Source organism: Seriola lalandi, unplaced genomic scaffold (genome assembly GCF_002814215.2).
Source record: "Seriola lalandi dorsalis isolate HSWRI2012SDOR001 ecotype SW California unplaced genomic scaffold, Sedor1 jcf7180002054599, whole genome shotgun sequence".
Classification (NCBI taxonomy): domain Eukaryota; kingdom Metazoa; phylum Chordata; class Actinopteri; order Carangiformes; family Carangidae; genus Seriola; species Seriola lalandi.
Window position 1 is genome coordinate 264,014 of NW_019525152.1, and position 14,089 is coordinate 278,102.

The 14,089-nt window shown below is 41.7% G+C and overlaps 1 protein-coding gene across 2 annotated transcripts in view; it reads left to right on the forward strand.

Moving 5' to 3' along the window:
* LOC111664695 (ankyrin repeat- and BTB/POZ domain-containing protein 3-A) overlaps positions 1-13,838 on the forward strand; it is a 160,596-nt gene extending 146,758 nt beyond the window's left edge. Inside the window, exons 8-17 of one of the 2 annotated variants that reach the window (XM_087177405.1) lie at positions 1-88; positions 1,675-1,810; positions 3,089-3,321; positions 4,696-4,874; positions 5,143-5,248; positions 6,798-6,900; positions 6,992-7,109; positions 8,010-8,078; positions 8,184-8,297; positions 9,414-13,838. The exon at positions 1-88 is cut by the window's left edge and continues 1 nt beyond it. In XM_087177405.1, the coding sequence (XP_087033531.1) occupies positions 1-88; positions 1,675-1,810; positions 3,089-3,321; positions 4,696-4,874; positions 5,143-5,248; positions 6,798-6,900; positions 6,992-7,109; positions 8,010-8,078; positions 8,184-8,297; positions 9,414-9,644 (1,377 nt within the window). In that variant the 3' untranslated portion in view covers positions 9,645-13,838. The remainder of the gene's footprint in view (positions 89-1,674; positions 1,811-3,088; positions 3,322-4,695; positions 4,875-5,142; positions 5,249-6,797; positions 6,901-6,991; positions 7,110-8,009; positions 8,079-8,183; positions 8,298-9,413) is intronic. The other variant, XM_023419394.2, reaches the window with a different exon arrangement.
* The last annotated feature ends 251 nt before the right edge of the window (positions 13,839-14,089 follow it).

The following is a 14,089-nucleotide window of genomic DNA, read 5'->3' on the forward strand; positions in this document are numbered from 1 at the left end:
CTGGATAATAGAGCGAATGTGGAGGGCGCCCTGCAGGATGGGGCGGAGAACTACACAGAGACCCCGCTTCAGCTGGCCTCTGCTGCAGGTAATCACACACACACACACACACACACACACACACACACACACACACACAGCCTTCCTGATGTGAACATTTGACCCAAGTATTCTCATTCCTGACGAAGCGTATGAGGGATTAGTCGTGACATGTTTGATTCTAAGCTCACCAGAAGGCATTCTTACTCTGCTTTAATCATCTAATTAATTCATCACTTTCAATTACGATCTCGGATTCAGGACGGCGGTGGATTTTAGATGCTGCCTCTCAGGGTTGCGCCGCTGTGTACTTGTGCAGCCATGTATGAACGAACCTGCAGCAGGTATATTTAAATCCGTCAGTCAGAACGGGCTTTAAAGTGTCCGTCGGAGCAGAACCGAACGTGCGTTTAAAGAAAAGTCTGAAATTGTTCGGAGTCTCTCATATCTGTGCAGTAGATGTGAATCAATGTAAATATAAATCAAAACACAACAGGTGGTGTACGGGAGTGTCTCTTTAAGGTGTGCGCACGCCCCCACGTTGCCACGGTAACGAGATGAAAACACACAGCCGGGGCTAATGAACCGCTATTAACATCCTACTCATGAAATAATAAATAATGTAGCCGAAGTAAAGACCACAATCCCAGAGGTAATTTGTGTTAATGAATAGCAAAGAGTGAGGAAACTTTCCAAGCACAGAATTATTTAAATGCAGGTTCAGACTCTTTTTCTGACTGTTTTTACTGTGACATTAACTTCACTGGGATGTAAAAAGCTCAAATAAGCGGCGCACAGAGCAGAGTCTCCATGGTGTCAGATAACGTCTGAAGTGTTGGTATTAATCGCCTTTACTACGGTAGTTTCTGGGTTTTTTTTCTTCAGCAGATCTCGCTGCTCTCGTCACTCGATTCCATTTAAAGCTGCAATATGGAATTCAGTGAATGTGAAAAGGGTAATTTGATGATTTGTATTTTGTTTTATTGTACACCTGAAGCGCCTCCCTTCGAAACACAAACATCAGTGGCGGAAGAAGTTTTCAGATCCTTTTACATGAGTAGAAGTACCAATACCAGACTGTAGAAATACTCCACTACAAGTAAAAGTCCAAGTAAATGTATGTAAAGTGTTTCTTCTGCAGAACAAAAAACATCAGTAAATGTATTTTTCAGTTTATTATAGAACAAACACTGAGAACATGAAACTTTAACACACTTTTTTTACCACCTGTATCCAGTCACTTAATACATTTCTGGACTGTAATGTGTCTTTTCTTATGATCTTGAATGTGTTTCCCTTCATCTCATTTCCTGTTTTGTCAAATTAAAGGAATCTTGCACGAGAAAGAAAAATGTCAAAATCTGTTAAACTGAATCGAATTCTTAAATTGTGGAAATTAGTGTAAAACAACAACTTTCCTCAAATGTCTCGTGAAGTTCTAGTAACATAAAGTCATTATCCTGGTATAACTGGTCAAATTGAAGCTGATTTAAATGTAAAATCTCATCCTACAAAGTAAGTAAAGTTGTCAAATGTAAATACAGGAAGGTAAAAAAAGAACAGAAATAATAGAGTAGCTCAGAATAGTACTAGAGTAAATGTACTGAAGCGTCATCTGAGTGTTTTGCTCTTCAGGTAACTTTGAGTTGGTGAGTTTGCTTTTGGAACGAGGGGCGGACCCCATGATCGGGACCATGTGTCGAAACGGCATCTCCTCCGCCCCGCTGGGAGACATGAACTCATACAGCCTGGCAGCAGCACATGGCCACAGGTAACACACACACACACACACACACACATGTGCCAACCACCAGTGATGCGTATATCTATTACCACGGCGTTGATCCGTTTACACGCTCTGCCCCGGTCGTTCTCCCTCCCACCAAATCCTGCAGCGTATGAGAGGCAGATATCTCAGTTTCCCTGTCGGACAGCAGGCGACGATAAGCGCCGCAGTCTGCTCAGAGCCACTTACGGCTTCAGTGTGACATCGTTTCCCTGCAGCTGAGTAAGATAAAGCCCATTAACATTCAGGGCAGTGAGAGCTGCTAGGAAGTGGAGTGGAGGCGCAAGCCAACAACACAATGCAGCATTATTAAGACAATCAATTATGGTATGATGATCATGCTGCAGCGTGTTGTGAGCGAGGTTCAAACTGCACAGGAGAGGAGGTGAGAAGTTCTCACACGCAGTTGCTCAGGCACAATGATGAAAAGGTACAAAACACGGCTCGCTCTTTCAAGTTCCTCTTTTTAGAAGTTTTGAAAGATTCTAAGAAAAGATTGATCTGTTTTTATCTCAACACATTAAGCTGAAATTAGCAGAAAAAATTAGCGAGCCTCCACCAAAAGAGGAAAAAATAAACCTTCAACTTGTTCCAGACTTGTTTTTCTTGCAGGTTATATCTTGTTAGCTCTTAAGCTAGTCAAAAAAACATCTAAGAATCATTTCAGAGGAAGGAAAGTGTGCAAAGATTGAGACGTCACAGCGAGGGACAGGATGTCCGAAACGCCAGCGCCTCCTTACTGAAGCAGATGGTTCACTGATGCGTCCTGAAGCTGTGATCACACTGTATATGTTAATGTAAACAGCTGAAGTCTATTCTTCTTCAGAGGAGTCCATCTGTTACTGCTGCGTCATCCCGGAGCAGAAACCGTGCCACGTTGTGATGAGTTTACAGACTAAAAACAAAGCAAGAGAATCACTTTCAGCTTCTACATTTACGACTCTGCGGACCCGGTTCAGAGGACGCAATTGTGCTTCGTTAAGTGCATGAGAATATTTGGAGTGTCATCAGAGCTGAATGAGCTTAACGTGGAGTTAACTCAGAATGTGTAGGTCAAATTTAGATCCGTTTTCCGGCCTGTGATCATCCACCTCACAGCTTTTCCTCCTACGACTGACCCCAGGCTTTCCTGTTTCTCCCCGAAGCTTCCTTCTCTTTTTACCTCTTGCCCCCCGACCATAAAACCATCTGCCATTCAGTCTTATCGCTCTGCTTTCCTTTAATCTCCATCTGTGTCTTTATCGTCTCCCTCTTCCCCTCCAGGAATGTGTTTCGGAGGCTCCTGTCGCAGTCGGAGAAGGAGAAGGGGGATGTGCTGTCCCTGGAGGAGATCCTGGCCGAGGGTTCGGATCCCGGGGAGAAGAGGTTGGCTCTGCAGGCTAACAGCGGAGGGACCCTGCGAACAGGAAAGGCCAAACTGAGAGCCCTGAGAGAGGCCATGTACCATAGCGCAGAGCACGGCCATGTGGACATCACCATAGACATCCGCAGCTTAGGTCAGATTTACTAATACATGCTTCACTGGCACACATGCCTCGCTCTGTGCTGCCTCCAGCTGTCCTGGAGCTGTGCTCATGCTGTGCCTGTCCTGTCCCGTCCTGTCCAGTCCTGTGCTGTCCTGTACACACCCTCAGCAATCACCGCTACTCATCCAACCATGAAACTGTCTCCGAAGCGAGACTTTTTATATCCGAGGCGATAATAGCCCGGGCCAAAAGGTGTGAACACGATTATGAAAAGGTGTCCTCGAGCGCTGCTCATCTTGTAGACGTGGCAATCATCAGCTGTCAGCCCGACATCGTCCACTTCATCGGGCACAGGACCTCGTGTGGCTGTTGATTTGGTTTAATTGATTTTAAGTGACAAAACAGTTTCGCCACACGGTCCAGCTGTTGGTTGCATCACAGTGTTCCTCAGCAGATGGAGTTATAGACAGGAAAGGAATAGTTTGATATTTTATTCTCTTGGCAAGAGTAAGACACGAGAGGATCGATGACCCTCTCGTGTCTGTGCGATAGGTATGACGCTAGCCAGTTAGCTTAGCTTAGCACAAAGGCTGGAAACAAATGGAAACAGCTAGCCTGGCTCTGTGGAAACAAATCCACGTACAGGAACCTGGAAAGCTCATTAATCAACACATTATATCCTGTTTGTTTTGTCAGTACATAAAACAAAGTGTAAAAGCAACATGCTGTGGTTTTACAGGGGATTGTAACTAAATATTATAAGTTTGTCAACTACTGTTTGCAAGAATTACACTTTTAATCTCAGCTATTGAATTTTGTTTCAGAAAATAGTGAAAAATGCCCATGAAAACGTCCCAGCGCCCAAGGTGAAAACTTTAATTTGCACTTTTTGTCCGAGCAGCAGTCTGAAACTCAAAGATAACGAATTCACGATGATATAAAACATCAAAAAGCAGCAAATCCTCAAATGTGAGCGGCTCAAACGAGTGAATGTTTGGTTGATAAATGACCTATCAATGAATTTTCCACTCAGTTAATCATCTAATAATTTCAGCCGCGCTGTTGAAACTCGGAGCTCCCCCCGTCACGCCATGATTTACGTTGATTTCATGCGCACATCATTCACTGCTCATCATATTGTTGCTGAACATTACAGTCATTTTTTTCTAACAGGACATCCTTTGATTATATTGCTGCTTTTTTTTTTTTTTTTATTCCCACCGGAGCCTCCGACTTTCCACTAATCCAACACTCACCGTGCAGTTGCCCTTCAAAACTCGCACTAACGCCATAAAGTGATGGAAACATGGTCGGTTCTCTCGCCCCTTGAAACCGCTCAGACGTGCAGACTTTCCCTTTCTGCCGTAAGTGTGTATTTACTTCTCCGTGTGGTGGTGTTCCCAGGCGTGCCCTGGACGCTGCACACCTGGCTCGAGTCCCTGCGCACCTGCTTCATCCAGCACCGCCGGCCGCTGATCCAGGGCCTGCTCAAAGACTTCAGCTGCATCCAGGAGGAGGAGTACACCGAGGAGCTGATCACGCACGGCCTGCCGCTCATGTTCCAGATCCTCCGCACCAGCAAGGTCACCGGGGCTTTCTCTCACCTGCATGTAAACAAAGTGCTTGTTAGGGAAACATCAGACAGAGTGAGGCTGGGTTTGCTGGGAATACAAACTGTCCTGTGCTCATGTGCAACGGTGACATTAATACTCACATTTGCATATATTTAGTTGCATTCTAAACCATATTATCATACATTTGCATGAAATTTGGTCCTGAATAACTCAGAGGCCGCGGAACCGTAATCTGTGTGAAGTTTGTGCCCTCACTCGTGCTGGTGTGTGTTTGCAGAACGAGGTGATAAGCCAGCAGCTGTCGGTTATCTTCACCCAGTGCTACGGGCCCTTCCCCATCCCTAAGCTGACAGAGATCAAGAAGAAACAGACCTCGCGCTTAGGTAAGAGAGCCGGTTAAAAATAGTGGCTGCTCCTCAACGCTCTCCTGTGCTTCCTGCGCTAAAGGAAGCCGAGTGACGAGGGAGTGACGGCAGGGTCTGAATCACAGTGGGAAACCAGGGGATTCTTGTTTTTCTGGGGGGGGGGGGTTTGTCTCCCACTTTGGCGAGGTCGGAGATCACATGTCAATCAAGCTGATTTAATACGAGGAAACATGTTCCTGGTCTTTCTTCAGCAGCTTTTATAAACTCTCTCGTTCGGCCCTTTAAAATCACAAAAAGGCAAATGTTAATTACATTAATATCACTCCACTTTATTGACTAATACAACAATTTATTCTCAACATTTGGGAAATATCACAGTGTAATTAAATTCTTTGTTCAGTTTTTCAGAATTGAAACACCCCCGACCCAAGATTAACCCTTATCTTCTTCAGCAGCTCAAAAACTGTTTTATCGGCTCGATGCTTCGTGATTTTCATTTAATGAGAATTGTTGATGAAGTGAAGACGTTCAGATTTCTGCTGACAGCAGCTAAAAAAACATGTTTAATTACAACTGATCTTCATCTGCTGCATGATAATCACCTGTGACTGACCCTCCCAAATCTGCTTCATAACATTTTTAACAATAACAGAATGAATGTATTTCCTGATGCATGGCCACTGTAATACAACACATTAATACTTTGTAGTAACTCCAGTTTTCTGTCATGTTTGTCACAGTTCTAGGTTTTACCACTTATCTACATGAGGTTTTAACACGGTCTGCAGAGAAGAATAAAATACCTAAAGAAGAAGTGAAAAAAAGTTTGTTTTATAATTATTTGTTTAATTATTTTACACATGAAGCCGAGGCGTCTGTGTGACTCCGAAGCACAGAGAAGGAAAACGATCTGCAACAAACAGTTTATCCTCCAGAGTTCTTTAAAATTTTGAACCTTCATGGTCTCGGTTTGTTTTCCAAGCAGATATTTTTTGTTCCCACGTCACTGATGATGTGATTTATCAGTTTAATCTGGTATTAAAAGCTCCTTTGAAGTCGGGAAGGTCACAGACATTTCCACATTTCCATTTTTTTTCTTTTTATTTTTCAGATGTTGTTTTTAATTAGAGCAAGAGGAAGCTGTGAAAGCCTCAGTGACTGTGCTGCAGCACCACCTAGTGTCTGTTTATCAACAGGGTGAAAATACAATGACAAACGGTTTGTTATTTTGTGTGTGAAGACGATTAAAGCTTGAAAAATCTTTGACAGCTAATTAATTCATCACAGTACTCAAGGATGCTCTTTGAGACGCATCTAAAAAGCAGCGGATATCAAATCCAAATTGGCTGCGTTTTTACAATTCCTCTCAAATGGAAATAGTTGTATTTCGATAACGTGGCGCTGATCGCTAAGTGATGAATCGCCCCGAGAGTAATTAATGACCACATTAGCTTAATCTTCTGCTGTTTGCTGTTCTGCATCCACGCTGTAGGAGACGTGAATAATGATGCATCATTACAATGTTTTTATTGAGTTTTCATTGTCATCATCTTTCCTTTTTTTTCAGACCCTCACTTCCTGAACAACAAGGAGATGTCGGACGTTACTTTCCTGGTGGAGGGGAAACCATTTTATGCACATAAAGTTTTGCTGTTTACAGCGTCACCCAGGTAACCGGAACATTTCGCCCTTATGTTTATTGCTGCATTTTTTTTTTTTTTTTGTGTCTTTTATCTTTATTTTTTTCCACGTACAAAACAGCTGTGATGTCCCCCTGAGTTCTCCTCTGTCATCCAGGTTCAAGTCGCTGCTACAAAACCGACCAGCAGCAGAAAACACCTGTATTGAAATCAGCCATGTCAAGTACAATATATTCCACGTAAGAACTTTATTCTATTACCTGCTAATAAAAGTCCTCAAATCGACAATCAACACATTACAAATATATATTCCTGAAAGAGTTGTGACCAGGATGTTTTACTGTGTGCAGGATTATTTTATTTAAATAAAGTATGTGATGACAGCTCTGTTTCTAAATGACCTCACACACTCAGTCTGATAGTTTCCGTTCTGTTATTTCTCCCCATGAAAAGAGCATCACATTGGTTTTAATCTGGAGCTGAAAATAGTTCCCAACAAATGCATTTCCTCCAGTCTGAGTAACGTTTGCTAAAATAAATAGATAAATAAATAGACAGGATATGGAAGTCAGAAAGTATTTTCATGGGATTTGTTTGACGATAACAAAAACGTTGAATGTAGGTGCAGATACTGATTTCCTGTATCTGTGACGAGCTACAGGTGTCAGCTACATCAGCCTGGTTGGATTTATCTACTGCCATCTACTGATTATTGGTTTTTATCATCAATTGATCTGTTGGTTATTTTCCAATCAGTAGTTTAAACTGCGGTGTGTCAGGAAATCGTTAAATAGGATCCAAGGTGACTCACCTAATGATTAATAACAGAATAATTAACTTTCTGTGAGTGAGTATTGATGAGCTCTGGAATCAGTATCTAAACATCAATATCTTAACCTTTTATTTGTCGATACTAGTGACGAGTTCGGGATGTTTTTATTACTTTAAGTAAATGTTCCTGAGCCAAACCTGAAATGTATTAAATCTAAATGAGTCATTTCAAGTTAATTTCCTTTATATTAATTAAATTTGGATTCAGAAAAACTCCCACAACCAAAACAGTAAAGATTAGTAACATTACAAAACTAAAAGAAATGTAGATTATGATACAGACTGAAGCCTGTTGTGTTGTGTTTCAGCTGGTCATGCAGTATCTGTACTGTGGAGGCACCGAGTCGTTGCACATACGCAACACTGAAGTTATGGAGGTAAGACAGACTTAACCGACGCCTGCTGAGCGACAGCGCTGGTATTAGCGTTTCTAATCCCGAGTCCTGTGCCTCATTCTGTGCGGCTGTACTGTTCCCCCGCAGCTCCTGTCTGCAGCCAAATTCTTCCAACTAGAGGCCCTTCAGAGACACTGTGAGATCATCTGCTCCAAGAACATCACCACCGAAACCTGCGTGGACCTCTACAAACACGCCAAGGTGAGCACTTCCTTCTGGGAACAGATTAAATTATTTGTCAAGTTGTCGTAAAACAGAGCAAATATGTTCCTGTAATAAACTCTCACACACTCTCACTAACAGGCCCCTGTGGATTCATAAAAATGTGATATTAAATATTGATGAAACACTCACACTGCCTGTTACAGCTGTTTTTAAAAGCCGCACTAATCAATAGTTTTATGTGACGACGGATCTAAAGACAGTGTAATGTGAAAGGTGTCGCTTTTCATTTTCCCGTTATCACCCGGCTCCGCTCGCCTCTGCAGATGTTTAGCATCTTCAGTCTCATTGTTTTGGTTTTAACAGGCAATAACTTCAGTGTTTGAGTTCAGGTTCGCTCCCATTGCTCTCACAGTGATGCGTTCAGGGAACGCTCTGTAAAAACTGATTGGTTTTAAAGTGTCCTATGTTCCCAGGAGTGCAGGAACAGCTTTCTGAAAGCTTCGGCCTCCAAACCTTTTTCTCTCTTAGTCACTGTTTGTATCTGACGTGTGACAGTTGAACCTGCTGGCCTTGTTGCTGTGAGTATTTCTGTGAATTCTTTAAATGGAGTAGTTGTCCATTTTCTTTTTCACCATTTTCTCACTGTTCTTCTTGAATCTGCGGCGTCTTTTTGTTTGTCTGTTGTTCGTAGTTTCACCTCGGGATTAATTGGCACTTTTTGAGGAGAAAGATTCTTTTGTTTGTCGTTTTGACCTCGAGTGACCTTCAGTTCACTGTCACAATTTCACCTTTAGTAAAGTAAATGATTTCACTTTAAATGCAATTTAGTTTTCAGACTTTGGTTTTGGGGACCAGAGAGGGAACGACTTTATTATTTATGCTGTGCTCCTGCCCCCCCAAATTATTGCACTTTTTCTGGACTTTCTGTCATGAAAATGATCCGATTTTAATGTTTTCATTAAAGCCGCAGCATGAAGAATTTGAAAATGTCTGACTTTGGCGCCTTCGAGCTGCAGCATCAATGAGCTGAAAGAAACAACAACGCTGCACCTTTCATTAAGATTGTCTCAAACACATTTACACGTAGTTGTTTTAATGCAGCTTCCAAAGCAGTTAACCGCTCTCTTCGCCATCTTCGTTTTTTTCTTGCAGTTCCTTGGCGCCACGGAGCTCACGGCTTTCATCGAGGGCTATTTCCTGAAGAACATGGTGCTGCTGATCGAACTCGACAGCTTCAAGCAGCTTCTGTACGAACCTCCCCCCGCCGAGAGCCCCGCGTCCAGCCCCGGCATCTGCTCCGACATCCTGCTCGACCTGGAGAAGACTCTGGCCACGCGCATCCACTCCATCCACCTCTCCACCTCCAAGGGCTCCGTGGTGTGACGCCGTCCTCCTCCGGAGCGCTCCAATCCAGCCGCAGCATCCATGTAACACCATCACCAGTGTCCCGCCATTACAGCCCCCCCCCACCTCCCTCCCACCTGGTCCCAGCCCCACTGCTGAAGAGGAGTTTTTATGTCAGGGATTCCCTTTAATTCTGCCCGTTGCAGCCAACGGAGGGGTTCATGTTGGCGTACGAGACGAAAGCGGAGAAACTTTTCTCGCTTCGTCGGAGGCTTGAACTCGTCGTCCTGATGGCTCCCACTGATCACATCACACCCCATACAGTTAAAAAAAAAAAAAACTGTCACACAAACAATAAAGTGACCTGACCCAGCAGTATCACTTAGACCTAACCATGATTATAAAACTTTCTATCGTATTTCATATAGAATACATGCATGAAATACATACTGTACACCTTTTTTGCTTAAAAGGTAGAGTAGAATTTTAACTCAATAAAAGCAGCTTTCTCATCATCTCTGATATGAGACTTCAGTTTACAAATAACATCACTGTATGGAAGTGGATGCCATCGCAGTAGAAAGTTTCACACATGCCAAAACATAAATATAATCCTACTATACAACCAATAAAAGTGACTCGTAGCAATGCCAGCAGACAGATTTTAGGCGGACTTGTTTGAACTTCTTTCCATTTCATTCTGTCACTTCTATGTTGGATTCGTTTCACTGTGTTATATATCTACTGTGTGCAGAGGCCAAACTGATCACAGGAACTTCCACCGTGGCCGACACCGCAGCGCTGATTCAGACTCGAGGCGGCCCACTCAGTGAAATCTATGCTGACGTACGCTTGAAACACGGATGTCCAACTGGGAAATTAACTTGTGGTAACTCCACGAGCACTGTCGGGTTTATTTCTTTTTATTTTTTTTATTTTTTATTTTATTTTTCTTTTGCATGACACCTCCTCCACTGAGCTGCCCTGATATTGCTTTTTATGCAGAGCTTACTTCACGAACCAATTTCGCCAAAAAAAAGGGGAAGTGAGGGAAAACGCTGCTTATTAACTTTGTATCTACTGCAAAACAGACTGGACTGAGCCGGGTCTGGAGATGGATTTTGACAGGGAATTTCTCTTAAAGATATTTAAAGCAAAGTGTAAATACGTCCTGAAAGTCATCGTGCTGGTCGTTCTTTTTATTTTTCTTTTGTAAACTGATGTACAGTATTCTCCTACACTCGCTTGGCTGAAGACAACAGTCTCATTGAATGTGCTCCCTGAACAGTTTGTTCCTGCTGTATGTCTCTGTTTATGCAAAGTTGCATGTTTAATCTGTTTCGTACGACCCCTCCCTCTCGCCGTAGGTGTGCTGTCTGTGTAGATGGGTAGGGCTGAGTAGGATGTTGATTGTTCCAGTTGAAGTCCAATCGAAGGACGTTCCTTCACATCGTTTCGCTGTTTCTGATACATTCCAAATGATCAGGGTAGATCTCTGTCACCTTTTGTTTTTAAATTTCACCTCATCTGAATTTATCAGTAACAAGCAGCACTGGATTTATTAGAGACGCAACGTTAACAGACAAACGTGACCCAAAAAATCCGCCTGTTTTAAAACTAAATAAATACATAAAGTCGAAAACTGGGCAAAAAGAAAAAATTGGAAAAGTTGGTGGATAAAAATCGATTAAAGCTAAAAGTTCATTGGAGATCATGAAAACATTTCATCATGTTATCCACATTGTTTTTGGAGGAATTAGCTCCACCAGCTGTTTATCTTGATGTTGCCCAACTCCCAACATCTGCACAGGAGTAGTGGATGAAACAGCTGGTTGAATCGTCGGTGCAGAAGAGTCACAACTGTTTTTGATTGAAGGAAAAGAGGGAGAAGTTAACTAAGGAGTATTTCAGAAATGATGTTTTGTGTTGAACGTTGAACTTAAAGATTACAGTTTGGAAGAAACTGAGAAACACAATCTGAAGCTTTAAAGAATTTAAATAAAGCTAAAACAAAGGCGGAACAAAATCCCAAACACCTGAGCCAAAGACCCGTAGAGGAAAAAATGAAAATCTTTTCTTTTTTTTCAAAATAAAAGATGCAAAATAAACAGATTTTATATGTTTAAAAAAAGTGAGTAGAGAGGCAGATCAGACGATAAAAAAGTCCAAGTTTCATTTGTATTCTATTAATTTTGACATTCTGGTGTTTACATCAGTTATTGATGATGTATTGGCTCAGGTGTTTTGAGAATTTGATTGGTTGTTCCAGCCTGTGGCTTTAGTGTAGAGACGTGTTGTGTTCGTATTGTCCGTTTGACGCCTGAGATGTTGCGTCTGTAATGAACCCGGTGCTGAAAGTATTCACACATTTGACTTTTTGTTTCATGTTAATGACATTTTTCCTCCACACCTGCCCGCCTGCTGTGCATTTAGATAACGCCTTGGTTTCCGGTTCCGGAAAAGGACCAAATGTTAAAGCGGACTCCCTCTGGAGTTTAAAGTCGCTCGATCTAAATCGTTTAATAAAATCTGAAGAATCCCCGTTTGACCCGACCATGACCTTCTCGCTCAGACACAACACTTCTTGATTTAGGAAGAAACCATACGGTCTATTTTATGAATGTAACAATGCAACAAAAGTCGGATATTTACAAAATGTGCAACGTCTCCAGTCCAGCAACAAAACCAAAAGAAGATGCTTCCCTCTGTTTCTAACAGCTTACAATGCAAACGTCTCGAAAGTGTCCTCATAGTTTGTGGTGGTTGTTTCTACATGAATCTGACTGTACCTTCAGAGAACAGACAAAGCTTATGACTTCAGATATTGTAGCACACTCAAAATTACTTAAATATTTGTTTTGGGCCAAAAAAAAATACAGTCTAAGAGAGAAGAGAAACATATAGGAATATACGAGCTGGTTTTAAGTTCTGTAAATAGTTACAGAAAGTGAAATATAGATATTATCCTACGACTTTATTTTCTTACCTACATACATAGCACTATATATTTTATTTTACATTCCACAGCTATTTTGTTTTACAAAAGTGAAAATGATTATATAAAAAGATGCTTTAAAGTTTTGAAATCAAGCAATATTTCCATCGGACTGTATTATTTTGACGAGTACAATGAATAATATGCCACAGGATACGGAGCTATAATATAAATGTGAATTGAAAGACACATAACGGACAAACGAGTGACTGAAAAAAGCCTGAATATATTCTTTTTCTTTGTATTCTTGTGACATCCCACCGTGTGTTTTATTTTAAATGTATTTCACTCATTTTAAAAGACTATTTCTACCGTATAGACTGCCAGTCTGTTGATTTTACCCTGATAGCTTTTCACTGAAGCTGTTACTTAGACTAGACTCTGGTTGAGAAACATTCACTTTTACTGCATAAACTGAATCATTACACACGCCCACACATCTGAAACTTACTATTTAAATGTGAAATGTAACTTAAAGATGCAAACCGTTTTGTCTCCGCAGAGGTAAAAAGGTTCATAATGATGTCAAGCACTTTTTGTGCTAGTGTTACTGTAGCCTCACACAATCAGAAGCATTAGTATTTGAACTGTAAGCTTAGGTTTGAGTCTCGTTGTGACCAACAGCAGCTGAATATGGCTTTAACATTACCAGATGAGAGACTTGAAGCTTGTCTCTGTTTCTATCAGTCTGAATGTTATGTCATTAGCAATAGACGAACTTTAGCTTGCCCCCACCACCACCACCACCCCGCCCCGCCCCACCTGTACTGGCGCTTTTGATTCGAAACTGGGTCAAAGCCGTAGAGTAAATGTCGGTTCGCATGGCTCTTCTTGTTTAATGTTGTTGAGAATGTGCTCTGTACACCAGCTCTGTTGAACAGGACTCTCCCCCTTTAGTTGTCTGAGCATTTATTTGCCTGCGTATTTGTTCCTGGTAATAAACAACGATTTCTCCTAGAAGCAGTGGAAACATGCATGGGCTGTTCACTAGATTTCAAATCCACGTGGGGGATGAACTTTTTGCAAATTCTTTTTCTTTTTCTTTTTTTTTTTCCTTTGATGAGAACATGTATATTGTACAAAATATATATATATATATGAAATATAAATTATACATGGTGTGAGAAGCAGGGATGTGGTGGAGTATAACAACAAAGAGGAATGTTACACTCGTGCTACAGTTTCTGTCGTTCCATGACATGCTTTTGTGGACAGCTAATAAACGACCACAGTTTAAACCGTATTTTGTTTGTGCAGTATTTAAACTGTCGGATGAATTTGACATGAACTGATGCTGATATTCACGGTACGTTGGGGGGAGGAAACCTCTAATCTTTTGTGATCTCCAGCTGGTAAAAACTTTCTTTCTTTTCCAGTCAAATATCTCAACGAGACGACACAGATTTTGGTGCGTTCATGTTCCCCGGAGGATGAATCCCGTGACCTTTCATCCCGTGACCTTTCATCCCGTGACCTTTCATCTCCTGCA